General features: G+C 47.1%; 3 protein-coding genes across 6 annotated transcripts in view; 1 reads left to right on the plus strand and 2 right to left on the minus strand.

Annotated features, from left to right (window-relative positions):
- slc5a2 (solute carrier family 5 member 2) overlaps positions 1-3,149 on the minus strand; it is a 21,913-nt gene extending 18,764 nt beyond the window's left edge. For all 3 annotated transcript variants that reach the window (XM_025010380.2, XM_025010381.2, XM_017435351.3), the window contains exons 1-2: positions 3,018-3,149; positions 2,853-2,924 (exon numbers count right to left, since the gene is read on the minus strand). In XM_025010380.2, coding sequence (XP_024866148.1) covers positions 2,853-2,924; positions 3,018-3,101 — 156 coding nt within the window. In that variant the 5' untranslated portion in view covers positions 3,102-3,149. The remainder of the gene's footprint in view (positions 1-2,852; positions 2,925-3,017) is intronic.
- A 2,622-nt stretch (positions 3,150-5,771) lies between these two features.
- si:dkey-260j18.2 (uncharacterized protein LOC325231 homolog) lies at positions 5,772-13,081 on the minus strand. The gene is made up of 5 exons (XM_017435371.3): positions 12,304-13,081; positions 10,592-10,745; positions 10,432-10,510; positions 9,385-9,612; positions 5,772-9,256 (listed from the first exon to the last, which is right to left on the minus strand). Exons 2-5 carry the CDS (start codon positions 10,743-10,745, stop codon positions 7,762-7,764), a joined length of 1,956 nt encoding a protein of 651 aa, XP_017290860.1. The 5' UTR covers positions 12,304-13,081; the 3' UTR covers positions 5,772-7,761.
- Positions 13,082-13,131: 50 nt separating this feature from the next.
- sars2 (seryl-tRNA synthetase 2, mitochondrial) overlaps positions 13,132-13,724 on the plus strand; it is a 12,524-nt gene continuing 11,931 nt past the window's right edge. Inside the window, exon 1 of one of the 2 annotated variants that reach the window (XM_017435374.3) lies at positions 13,132-13,472. In XM_017435374.3, the coding sequence (XP_017290863.1) occupies positions 13,188-13,472 (285 nt within the window). In that variant the 5' untranslated portion in view covers positions 13,132-13,187. The remainder of the gene's footprint in view (positions 13,473-13,724) is intronic. The other variant, XM_017435372.3, reaches the window with a different exon arrangement.

Consider the following 13,724-nt stretch of genomic DNA (forward strand, 5'->3'; position numbering starts at 1 on the left):
AAACTAATTTATTAACTTAAATAAACTGACAAAACAAAGGGCTGACGAGGCAGCAAAACTAACAATAACAAAATCCAAAATCCAAAACTAGAGACAAGGCAGGGCAAAACATGACAAGGTAACAGCGGACAAAGTGGAATGATCCAGTGGACAGTGATGAAAAGTGACCAATTCTTAAAGGCAGAGAATAATGAGGAAAATGGGCACAGGTGAGTGAGAATGATTACAAACAGGTGGAGATGGGCGTGGCAGACATGATAGGAAAAGTACTGGGGAGGTGGATAGTGACAGGGCATGAACACAGAAACTAACAGACACCAACCAAAATACCAAAACCATGACACAATAATTGAGTTTGAACAGTCGCGCCACATGACAAAAATGTAATTAAACTGTTAGAGTATTAAAGTTTAGACCGACTTGTGTAAGGGGGAATTTTTTGTTTTGTGGAGTTCCGCATGGCTCGGTTTTAGGCCCTCTTCTTTTCCCCCTCTATCTCCTCCCACTTGGTTCCACACTAAGGAAACATGGCGCTACGCAGATGACAGTCAGATTTAAAGGTAAACTGCATACTCTGTCAGTCCACTTCTTGTCTTGAGGACGTAAAGGCCTTGATGGCTCTGGACGTTTTGAATTTTTAATGAATAAACAATAAATCAATTAATCGCACGATAAATTAAAATAAGGTTGGTCATTTTCATTTATCGGCGTTATCGTTTCTTCGTGTCTCTGTCTCTCTACTGAAGGAGGACAAAAAGGCTCCGGTGCTCTTCACTGACCTTTTCTCTTAGTGTCAGGGGGCGTGGCCTATCGCTTCAGCGTTAGCCCTCGCGAGGAGTTAGCGAGCTAAAGAAACGCTGTTTGATATTGGGTTAAAAAACTGAAATGGAATTGGTTTCAAGCTGGAAGTAACAGCAGCGGTGTGGGAGCACTTCGAATTCAAACCAAATGACCGAGGAGAACCGCTGAAACCTCTGCGAGCCGGTTTGTCGCCGTGTGCTTTAATTTCTGAGACAATTATTCGTCCAGCAAAATTTGTTATCGTGACAGGCCTACTTTTAACTCTTTGAATGGCCTGGCCCCACCTTACCTTTCTGCACTGCTGCCTCCATACAAACCCACCTGCTCTCAGATCAGCTGACCAGCTGCTCCTGAGGGGCTCCAAACCAAGGCTGAAGCTGCGGGGGGGTCGTGCTTTTTGTGTAGCAGCTCCTAACCTGTGGAACGAACTCCCCCTCCATCTGAGACAGGCCTCTTAAAACCCACCTATTTTCCTCAGCTTTTAACACTTTGTAAAATTTGATTATATTTGATTCCATTTCATTTTTGTCTTGTATAGATTTTAATAGTTTGATCTAAACTTGTGTCTCTTACTATGTCTTCTTGTCTCATGTGAGTCATGTTTTATTGTTGACTCTGTACAGCACTTCGGCCTGCCGTGGTGTTTTAAAGTGCTTTACAAATAAAGTTGGATCGGTTTGGATAAAGTAACAGCATAAACAGCGTGTTACTGTTGAAGCAGCTGTAGGTGAAACTTATATTTTCTTTCAATACAACTTATAGTTCTTGCACAGTGAGTATCTGGGGCTTAATTTCCGCTCTGCGTTTCTGTCTACCTGTCTTATTAGGAGTGCTGTCAGGTAGTGAGAAACACAGCTGTGTGGTTACCACGGTAACCCTAATGAGCCACAGCAGCAGGTTTACCATTCCTTGTAGTCTTGGTTCTCTTTGCGTTTCTTCTACAGTTTGGACATTTCGCCATTTTTAGCTAGTATTTTGCTAATTTAAGCATTTAATTACAAATTTGAATAATGTTAGCTTCTGGCTTCATTTTTGTTCACTTTAGCTTGTAGCTACAATTTTGCTAATTTTACCTTTTGTCAATAGCTTTCAAGTACAAATGTACTAATTTTCAACTTTTAGCTACAGTTTTAATCACTTTAGCTCTTAGCTACTGTTTAGTTCATTTTCACTTTTAGATACAATGTTTTAATTTAACTTTTACCTTTGATTTGGCCAACAGTAGCTTCTAGCTACAGTTTTGGTAATTTGAGATTTTTTTTCTACAGCTCAGCTAATTTTAGCTATCGGTACAGATTTGATCATTTCAGCTTCTAGCTACTGTTTGCTAGCTTTAGCCTTTAGCTATGGCTTTGCTAATTTAAGCTTAGATATACAATGTTTTAATTTTAGCTTACTTTGGTTTAGCTAACATTAGATTTTAGCTACAGTTTTACTAATTTTAGCTTTATTCTACAACTTTGCTAATTTTAGCTTTTATCAGTGGCTTTGCTAATTATAGCTCATATGTACGGATTAGCTCATTTTAAGTTTTAGCTACAGTTTTGCTAATTTTAGCTTTCAGAGACAATGTTTCTAATTTTAGCTTTTACCTTCAATTTAGCCAACATCAGCTCTTAGCTTCAATTTTGCTGATTTAGACTTTTTAAAACAACTGCTATTTTTAGCTATCAGGTACAGATTTGCACATTTCCGATTGTACTTGTGGTTTGCTAGCTTTGGTCATTAGCTACGGTTTAACAAATTTTAGCCTTTACATTTGATGTTTCTAATTTTTGCTTTTACTTTTCAGGTTTGCTAATTTTAGCAAACCATTTGCCCATTTCAACTTTTAGCTACATTTAGCTAGCTTTAGCCACAGTTTTGCTCAGTCTCTGCTGTCATTCAGCCCTCATCGTCCACACTAGATTGTTGCAGAAAGTGCAGATTTGTCTGTGATCAAAATAAGTCTGAATTATATTTAGATTTTATAGCAGAAGGCTGGTTTATGTTGGAATTTCAGGCGGTTTCTTGATGCTTGCTTTAGTTCGCTTGTGTTCCAGTGAACTTACTGCCCACCAGGCCATGGAGCGTCCCGCCAGGAAGTATCCTCCCACCGTCCCACGGTTGGTCCGGAACATGGACTGCGGAGCACAAATAAGTCTCATTCGTAAATACAACGCAGACGCTTTGAAACAATGTCTCATTAAGCAGGCGTTGTGTTGTGGAGCACGTACCCAGACTCCGACGCCAACCACCATGAGGAAGTATCCGGCGATGACAGCGATGTCTGCTGGGTTGTTGATGGTCACCCTGTCCATGTCTTCCCTCAGACACTCAAATCGACTCTCTTGCTTTGGCTGATCTGCTGCCCGAGGTGTTTTTCCACCCCGCTCAATACGAACACGAGGTTAAAGCTGGCCGGGACAGTTAACCGGTCAGCTGTGACAACAGGCAGATTCAGCAGTTTATTTCTAATTATTAACGCCAAACCATGAAAAACAACATTCCAACTCATGGAGTTGAACTGATTCATACTTTTTGGGGGTGGTGGTTTTCTACTTGGTTTTATTTTAATTTTTTGTTTTTTGGATATTACCTGTAAAAGAGAAATGTAACCATTTTATTTTAACCATCTCAGCTCCTAATTAGGAGCTGCTAAGTCATGATTTTGAGATCCAGTATATTATGGGTTTCCATAAGCTCTCAGTGAGGCAACATTTAATGATCTGTTTAAAAAAAAGAAAAAATCTCAACAAAAACACTGGTTAGACTCTATAGAATAATTTATTCAGATTAGCGTTGTAGAGATGTAGCAGAGTGCTGTTTGGATGGGGAAATGAGGGCAGATTGTGTTGTAAAGCCTGGTTGGCTTTCAAGGAGCTATACAAGTACGATCCCTTTACCTTCCACATGTCAGAGCTGCTGTAAGCACACCGAGATAAAACCAAATTATTAATGCTGTGTGTTTGATAAAAATTCAAAAACAAGTCTTAGCAAATGAGCACTTTTTCAATACAAACGGTTTGGACGTGAGCTCATCTCTGTTTATTTCAAACCCCACTAGCGACGTGTTCCTTTAAGGCAGGAAGGAGGCGATCGTTTACACTTTAAGTTTTGAGTTGGTCTTTTATCCTCTGCTGTGGATCAAGCGACACGACGAGGCCCGTGGGTTTTTACGGCGGGGGCGAAATGATGCAGCAGCACGCCACACTGAGACCAAGCCGCCGCCTGTGGTGTTAGGATCATCTGGGAAAGCTGGGGAAATTCCACCATCCTTGAAACGACCAGAGGACAGGTGGACTTTTGAGCTGACAGGAATCAAAGCACGGGGGGTAGGTTACAGCGGCTGCAAAAGAATCCGCCTTTTTCGGGTGTTTTGTTTTTTAAATAAATCTGAAAAATGCTAAAACTAAACACTGATGTGTGCATATGAATTCACCCTTTTTGCTTTCAAGCTACAAGCATGATAATTACTTCATTAAGATCCAATCCAAGTTCTCAGAAAGGCCAGGATTCAACATCGGTGCAGCACGAAGACCAAGGACCTCCTCACACAGGTCAGAGACGTGTCCCACACCCTGAACATCCCGTTAAATTCATTTTTAGGAAACGGAAAGTTATATCAGCTTATAGCACCACATCATACCTGCCAGGAGGGGGTCTTCCACTAAAATCCACAAACCGGGTAAAGGCGGACATTGATAAAATAAAATAAAATTAAGAAACAATCAGGACACCAAAGATAACCCTGATGGAGCTGGAGCTCTTCTGTAGAGACGCGCTATAAGTCAAGTTAATTGTTTCTAAAGCACATTCAATAAAAATCCTTCAAGACAAAAAGGTAAAAACAAGTTAAAAATAAATGTAGGAAATTTCACAAAAAGAAATAAACAGTGAAGAGTGTACCACTAAAACACTAAATCAACTCACACTGGGTTTAACAGCAGTGGGAACAAATGGGTTTTTAATAGGAGGTTTAAAAACAGGAAGTGAAGAAGCCTGTTTAACGTGAGAAGGCAGATTGTTCCAAAGTTTGGGAGCCGCGACAGAAGAAGTCCGATCTCCTCTGAGCTCCAGCCGAGTCTTCAGGACGATCAGACGCAGCTGATCAGATGAGCCACGATGGAGCATGAGGCTGAAGCAAGTTGGGCAGAAAGGAAGGGGCAGTTCAGGCATTTATAAGTCAGCATGTGAATGGTAAACATTTGATTCTGGAGGTGCACGGGGAGGTAGTGGAGGGAGGACAGGACAGGTGAAGTGTGTTCTGGTTAAAAGACGGGCAGAAGCACTTTGGACGAGTTGGTGACGCGAAAGGGAGACCTGACTGACACCGACACGAAGAACGGACGAAATTACTTCACTCCGACTTCCCAGTTAGGAGTTCCGATGTAAAAGGAACGCACCGTTATTCAGCCTGCTGAAGCTACGCTCCACGGGTTGAAGGAGAACCAGCCGACCTGAAGGAGCTGCAGCAGTTCGGTTCTAAAACTGAACATGTACGCGTGCACCCCTTCTCTTTTTTATACAGTATAGTTTTAGAATGAGATTTAGATTTCCGTTCATTAATCTGGAGGATTTTGTGTGGCTCCATTAGTTGAAGTCAAACTGAAAACTCAGTTAAATTCCAGGTTGTAAAGCAACAAAACCAGGTTCCCTGTATATATGTGTGTGTGTGTGTACTTGCCTGCACATTTCTCCTTAAGAGTGTAAGGAAGTAAAAGAAAACACAACAGTGTGTCCATTTTTAACAGCTTTGTTTGGGAACCCACTTTTTAGCCTTGTAGTTACTGCGAAGGAGCCTCCCTTGGACCCCAGTACTTGAGAGTCCAAACATCCGATAACGTATAAATAAAATAAGTACTAACACCTGTATAACAGTACACAGGTATTAGTACTTGTCTTGTCCCGGAGCGGTGCAGTAGCATCTGACCTTTTGTCATTTCCACCTAAATTGACTGCAAAAAAACCAGCAGAAGAGGCCATCATTCTTCAATCATGGACAGGGTTTATTAAAAGCCAGCGCTCCAGTAAGGAATGCATATCACCCACCCGCCAGAGTTCCAAACTGAGATCACCTTGTGTTGAGAAATGACAGAGTTAAAGCCGCTATGGGTTGAAAATTGTAAATGCCCCTAATGCACAGTCTCATGCCATACTGCGGGATCTGTCCACCAGTTCATGAAACACGTTGCTACGATACAGACAAGCGAACACACGCGCACACACACAGCAACACCAGCAAAAACATTATTGCCCCTTTTGTCTTCAGGTGATAAAAATCTGCTCCTAACGACCAGGCTCTGCCATCCTAAACCTCTCGAACATTCATATATTTTGATTTACATGAGGGGTCTTTTTCTTAGTTCGAATGTGCTGTTGTTTAGTGTTGAGTGAATTTAAAAACATGGCTGAAACATGGCCGAACCATGGCCGAAACATGGCCGAAACATGACTGAAACATGGCTGAACCATGACTAAACCATGGCCGAAACATGGCCGAAACATGACTGAAACATGGCTGAAACATGGCTGAACCATGGCTGAAACATGGCTGAACCATGACTAAACCATGGCTGAACCATGATTGAACCATGGCTGAACCATGACTGAAACATGGCCGAAACATGACTGAAACATGGCTGAAACATGGCCGAACCATGGCTGAACCATGACTGAAACATGGCCGAAACATGACTGAAACATGGCTGAAACATGGCCGAAACATGACTGAAACATGGCTGAAACATGGCCGAACCATGGCTGAAACATGACTGAAACATGGCCGAACCATGGCCGAAACATGGCTGAAACATGATTGAACCATGGCTGAAACATGGCTGAACCATGGCTGAAACATGGCTGAACCATGGCTGAACCATGGCTGAAACATGGGTGAACCATGATTGAATGTCTGTTAGCAAAATATCTCATGAACAACTGGACAAATCCTCAGAAGGTAAATCCTTGGATGGACATCATGTAACTCAGTCAATTTTACAGATATCGAGCTGAAATTTGGTGTGGCAGCAGCTGAGAGTTAACAGATCACATAGGTTCTTTGTTTAAACTTTGACCTGCAAACATCCCTTCTGGAATATTGTGATCAGTGGGATTTATGCGTTTCTCAGCAGGGTTAAAATAAAAAGGCACTAGCCTTTTATGGAGGACGTGCTCTCCGAGCTTCCTTACCTTTAAGGCACACCGCTGCCCACGATTCCACCTCTAACACGCTAATTTCATACTAACCAGTATTCCTGCGGCAAGATCTGAGGGTGGGATCTTTTCTTAAAAGGATCTATTTCTATCAGTCAATAAAAGGAGGGATTTATTTATGAAATCCTGCTGTTATTTAAAGTGCAGTCATCCGTTTCATCAGATGCTACGTAAATGAAATAACGACCATCATTAGCTAAGGATAAAAAAGAAACTGAAAAAAAAAAAACAACCCAAAAACAAACGCGTTTTCTAATTTGTATAGCCCTTAACTGCAGAACCACAGGACATGACACAGCCACATTAGACACACACAAAAAAAACAGTTTTAGAGAACTCAGATAGGACCGTAAATAAAGAACAAACATGTGCCGGTACACTTGGGTTTAAACCACAAGATGCAGAAAGATTCACAGCATTAAGATGGTTTACAAACATCCCGAAGGTTTCACACAAGCAGAGTTCAAAAACAACGTCACACTGTTAAAAGAACGACAAAGCTCTTTTTCACACCGAAAAGAGTTTTATCCATTTGACCAAAATGGCGGAGCGGCAAACATTCAAGTGCTTTATTCTGAACCAGTGTCTCTGTGAGGCTGACGATCCAAGTCAGTGGGATGTGGTCTGGTTTAGGCTTGCTCGGTGGCTGCACACAAACTGTAGAAAATTAAACATTTTCTTTTCAATTCATTAGAAAGATCAACATTGAGATCATCAATGAGCTCAGATACAGTCACGCGTTCGCCGCCGCCGCCGCCGAGCTGCTCAGTCCGTTTTTTTACAGTTTTCTTTGGCTAGTCTCAGTCTGGACAGGATGTGTTTTTTGGGGAACTTCAGAGTGGTGCACCCGAACTGGCTCACCCCCCCGGTGTCCCCGGGGAGCTTTTCTCGTCTCTGGACCCAGCTGCGCCAGCCCGGCTTCCAGCAGTACACGCTGTCGTAGAACCGCGAGCCGTTCTCTCCCCCCAGGACGTAAATCCTCCGTTTCCACCGGGCCACGCCGCCGGCGGCGATGCGCCGAGGCAGGCCGGGGAAAACGACCGGACTCGGGGCACGGTCGCTTCCGCCGCACGTGACCCCCCGCTGCTCCGCGCTGACCAACACCCCGCCCCCGGTCACCTCCCTCTCCACCCCGGTCCCCCTGCCCTCCCTGAAAAACAGCACCCGGCCCGTGGCGTCTAAAGTCTCCAGGTTGGTGAAGTTCCCGTCCAGGAACTTGGTGGTGTCCCTCATGTACCCCCCGATGGCGCACACCCCGCCGCGCACCGCCACGCCCCCGGCGAGGCACGTGGCCCCGGAGTCCAGCGCCACTCGTGTCCAGCAGTCCGTCAGAGTGTGATAGATCAGCACGCCCGAGTGGACCACTGCTCGGTTCTGCTCCAGCGTGGTCCCGCCCAGCAGGTAGAGGCGGCCACGCAACGCCGCGCAGGCAAAGGCACGCAGGGGGAGGGGCAGCCGAGGGCCGGGTCCCCACTGGAGCGTCGCCAGCTCCAGGGTCTCGCTGGAGTCCAGCAGGGCCGAACGGTTGCAGCCACCCAAGGCGTAGAGCGACTCCCCGCAGCCAAGCAGGCCCAGCATGGCGCGTGGCTGCCCCATCGCGGGCCGTTCTATCCACCGGTCCAGCACCACGTCGTATTCATGCACAGCTGCCGACACGGACCCCGTCCGGAGGATCCCGCCCGCCACGAAGAGCCGGTCGCCCACAGCCGTGCAGCCCGGACTCACCAGCGAACTCAGCGCGGCCAACTTCTCCCACTTCCCCGTCCGTGGGTCAAAGCAGTCCACTGTGTAGTCTTTTGAAGCCACGTTCTCGTCTTCCCGGGGCGTCAGGTCCACGCAGACGATCTTCTTCTCAAACATCCCCTCTCGCGGTCTCAGAGGGCCCCCGAGGCCCTCTCCGGCCGCGGCGGGCCCCAGCTCCTGGCTGAGTCTGCGGCTCTCCTCCTGCGACAGCAGCCCGGGTCGCAGGTGGTGAAGCAGCGCCGGCATGTGGGGGTAGCGGTCCAAAGGCTGGTGCTCCGCCCAGCGGCGCGCCGCGTCGTACACCTCCGCTTCGGAGTCCACCCCGAGACGGTCGGAGCTCAGGAGGCTGCCCAGGGTGCCGTGGTCGAGCAGCAGGAAGTCCTTCTGCCGGGCCACACGGGGAAAGTGCTGGGCCACCAGCCGCAGGGAGGCCCGCAGCAGAAGCTGGTCGTGGTGAGAGCGAGCCAAGGAGTACATCCCCAGACAGTTCTCCACCGACAGGTGCTCGAACAGAAACCTGAGGGGGAGTCAGGCAGAGTCAGAGACAGAACACCGGATATCTGCTGTTATCTGCACCTCGAATCTAAGTTTAAACAGCCGCGTGATCCACGGTTAGAGCCCAGGTCCTACGGCTGTAAACTTTACCTGGAGCACAGGTCTTGTAGGGGCATGACCTGAAGCCGGTTGGCAGCCACGAACAAGTCCTCTGCCGTGTCCAGAGAGAGCCCCGCCTCGCCGGTGTACACAAACTGGATGACCGTCTCCATGACAGACGGCGTTACTTCCTCCAGACGGATCTCAGTGAGGCGGGACTCCACCAGGGGGCTGGTGAACATCGCCCGGAAGTACGGACTCACAGCCGCTAAAAGGACTCTGAGGGACAGGGAGGACAGGGAGGACACAGACACTGACATCACAAGCAGCCTCCTCCATTACACAAAGTAGCTCATTTAACAGTTTATGATCCACACTGTAAAAATGAGTCATTCTGCAATAATAATGACAACCTGCAATAATGACAAGATACCTGCTGTTTGCAAGTTTTGCTGCAGGGAACGACCCAGTCAGTCGTGGCTTGTCTACAAGAGGGGGCAACACTCAACGCCGTTCTGAAAGGCACGTTCGTAACAAGCTACAAGAGTTAACCTGTTAGAGACTTGCTGCTGTGTCCAGATGTGTCCATCACACGTCCTTATGAATCGCTGTTAGCTTCAAAAACTGATCGACTTCTAATGGAAATCAGGCAACTCCGAACTTGAGAAAATGAAGTTTGAATTTTTCCCGGTAATCTTTGATTTTGACGCGGAAAGAAGTCGAGAGTCAGCTTAAATGTACGTCCGTATTTACATCTTCAGCTTAAATGAAAACTGCTGATAGGAAGCAAAGCATAAGAAATGGCGCATCTTTTTAATTTTCATCAGGGCGTTATGTTTGTTGTAATGTGCAACTGGGGAAAAAGGTCATTTATATTGCTATATGAATACTCTGAACATAAAACCAACGTCTATTTATATGTCATATATGTGTGTTTCAATAAATCGTGACTAAGATCACCTCTTGGTTAGGACCATGATTTTAAGTTTGGAGTTTGACACGCCTGCACACGTGACACGTTGATGCAGTGCTACATTTAAACACCCAAACCACCTCAGCCGACTCACTAACGGAGCGACAACCCCACCCCGATCATACCTGTGACACATGAACTTCTTTCCCTCGACGAGCAGGGTCACATCACACAGCTGCTGGGCGTCCAGGAGCTGCTTAAGGCCTGGAAACAAAACAAGAAGAGGATGAGAGGAAGCCAAAAGGAGCTCAAGAGGTGGATGGCGACTGAAAGAAAAAGGCGCACCGTGTGTGATGTAGTCCCCCAGTGGAGTGGTGCTGTCGTCGGGGAAGTCCTCCTCCTCGGAGTCGCTGTCCGAAAGGGGCTCCCCTCCCCCGCCGTCCCCGTCCTGCCACGGCTGGGGACGCCACGTGACTGTGCCCCCCCGCACAGCATTCATCTGAGGGCCACAGACAACAAGCAGCGCATCAGGAAAACCAGTTTCTGTGCAGACAGGTCCGATAGAAGCTTCTGACAGTCAGTCAGAGGCTGACGATCCTTTCTGGCCAAACACTGACAGTATTTTTTGTTTTATTTAGGTGCTTGTGGGTCACAGCATCCCCCCCAGGAACATTTCAGGAAGTATGCAGACCCCTGTCACAGCCTGATGCTACGATCAGTTGTTTCCCCTCATTAATCCAGATTCAGCCCTTCACAATGACAAAGGGAAAGTAACACAACTTTGTAAATGATTTAAAATAAAATCTTGAACCGTCACATGTACGAAAGCAAAGACAGTCAGGAGTTTAGCCAAGGTGCCTCTCGTTTCTCCTGATCCCAGCTGAGATGCTTCTACGCCTTGATCAGAGTCAGAGTGTGGCGGATGTCATTGACCGAACGCGATCTGAAAAACACTCACACGGCTCTCCACGGAAGGCCAAACCGTGAGGTCAAAGGAAGTGCCGGCAGAGCTCGGAGACGCTGCGTAGCGAAGGATTCTGGTGTCCTGAAGGTTTCCAAGAGCTCAGCTGCCTCCATGATTCTCAAACGGAAGAGGTTTGGAACCATTCGGAGAGCCGGTCGAGTGTTGAGGGAGAAGGGCCTTAGGAAGACAGATGACCAAAAAAAAAAAACCCTACGGTGACTCTGACTGAGCCTCGGAGACCCTGTATGGCGACGGGACTGAGTTCCAGAAGGAAGACCGCAAATACAGGCCTCCTCCGCTGATCTGGGTTTTCTGACAGAAACACTTTAAAGCCCACCTGAAGTTTATATTTAAAAAAAAAAGAAAATGCTCACTTAAAGGACTCTGGATTAAACCAAGGTTGAGCTGTTTGGCCTCTATTCTAAAATGTTATCTGGAAGAAACCACACACTGCTCAATGCCGTCGCCACAGTGAAGCACGGCGGTGGCATCATCATGTTGAGGAGGGAGGAGGGGTTGTCCAGCAGCAGGGACCAGAAAACTGGTGAGACGAAGGGAAGCTGATTGGACAAAAGTACAGAGACATATTTAATGAAAGCCTGTTCTGCGGAGCTCAGGCTGAAGATTTACCTTCCAACATGACAATGACCCAAAACACACAGAGAGGACAAGGAGGACAGAGAGGACAACGCAGGAGGGGCTGAAGGACAACTCTGAATGTCCTACAGTGGACCAGCCGGAGCTGTGACTGAAGATCTGCTCAGAAGAATGGCAGATAATCAAAGTTTGATGCAAGTTTGCTTGCTGCCAAAGGTGATTCAACTCAGTACCAAGTCTTGGGTCTGAGGAGTTTTTTCCTCCATTTTAATAAAATCTACAGAGTTGTATATATATGTCTGCTTTCACTTTGTTGTTCCAGGACACTGAGAGCAGGTTACTGAGGGGAAACGAAAACAAACCACTGTAGCATTAGGCTGCTACGTCCCATCAGAAAACGTGAATGGGGTCTGGGTACTTTCTGGAGCCTCTGGATACTTTTAACAGGCGGTGAAAAGACAAAGCTCTGCCGTAGCATCCTTGTAGCCTCCTTTACCTTCGCTCTCCGTCTGGTTTCCACCGTGAAAGCTGGTCGGGTCTCACTCTGGGCAGGAATTGAGGTCCAGGCTCAGCGTATCCAGGCGAGCGGCTTGTTCCCGGAGCCTTCGGGGCTCAGCCGAGCAGCTCCTCCCGGCCTGTGGCGAAGCCGCGTTCAGGCTACAGGCTGCTCATCCTGCCCGGTGGACAGCACCGCCACCGACAGGCGGAGCGGGGCTTAGCTTACCGAACAACACCTCCCCTGCCCCGGGGGCGCAACCTCTTTCGGGCACATATTTGCGGGCTTGCCCCCCACGTCCAGCCGGGCCGTGAAACGGGCAAAAGTGCCGTTTTTCTTTTTTTTTTTCTGGACGTAAACGAAGCGCAGAGTCGCGCTTTTCAGTCGGCCGCACTTGTCACGTCAGAACCGGATTACTGCGACGTTCAACTTCCGCTCATCTGATTGGCTGATCTCCCTGTGACGTCTGCTTCGGGGGTTTGGCTCGTTTTTTTATGAAACACGGACGAAAAATAAATCTTTCACGAGTCGCGCTCAGTTTCTGGTGACAATAATATCCACGGTTTTAACGTAGCGTTGAAATATCAAGTCTGTGGCGCTTTATTGAACGAGGCTTCGGTCTTCGACGTCACTTCCGTATTTATGTTGCGTTCAAACAGATCGAGATTGAGGCGTTCAGTTGGTAGAACGGCAAAAAAATAAGAATAAAAATACAAGCAAATACATACAAAATGAGTTACAAGGATAAGTTAATGTGATTTAGTTAAAGTTTTGAACACAAATACAAACTCGGACACAATAAGCGCTATCAAGTGTTTTGAACCACAAGTGAAGAGCTGATAATTCCTGATGTCATTGAACGCAACAGCTGCCGGTTCGCAAACATGGCGACTCGCATGAGCATGATTACAAGAGCTGGAGGGCTCGCGCTCGGCGTGTTGCGGCCGACAGCCGGGCGGTGTCCAAGGCGGAGGACCGGCGTGTTCGTCCCGCACCGCCGCCTATCCCACCTCCACGGAGCCAAGAGCAGTTTGTACGAGCACGTCCGCGGAGGCTACAGCGACAAGCCCGAGCTGGATATGAGGGCGGTCTGCGAGCACACCGACAAAGTCATGGCTAATGTGGAGAACAGGAAGGGAGACCTGCGGGGGGACGACGTCAGGAAAATTGTAAGTGGTCCTTAATCACTTCGTGTCGTTCACACGGTCTTACCTTCGCCTCGTGCCATAAACGAGGCTCGTTGAAGGTTAAGGAGCCTCCATTTTGGCGCAAGGTGAAGCTACGACGCTGAAGTTGGCATCAAATTCTAGCGTCGAATAGCTAAAGGGCGATTCCACCTAATTTTTCACTACCATCCGTGTCTTTAATTGATTCTAATTTAAAAACTACAAATCGTAGACACTTCAAACCTGGACTGGATT

Source organism: Kryptolebias marmoratus, linkage group LG2, assembly GCF_001649575.2.
Source record: "Kryptolebias marmoratus isolate JLee-2015 linkage group LG2, ASM164957v2, whole genome shotgun sequence".
Lineage (NCBI taxonomy): Eukaryota > Metazoa > Chordata > Actinopteri > Cyprinodontiformes > Rivulidae > Kryptolebias > Kryptolebias marmoratus.

Bases quoted from the DNA above. Each gene is read 5' to 3' on its own strand.
- si:dkey-260j18.2 (XM_017435371.3), bottom strand. From the start codon at position 10,745: ATGAATGCTGTGCGGGGGGGCACAGTCACGTGGCGTCCCCAGCCGTGG. The intron at 10,511-10,591 runs GTGCGCCTTTTT...TTTTGTTTCCAG, and splicing joins GGGGGACTACATCACACACG to GCCTTAAGCAGCTCCTGGAC. The intron at 9,613-10,431 runs GTATGATCGGGG...CCTGTCCCTCAG, and splicing joins AAGAAGTTCATGTGTCACAG to AGTCCTTTTAGCGGCTGTGA.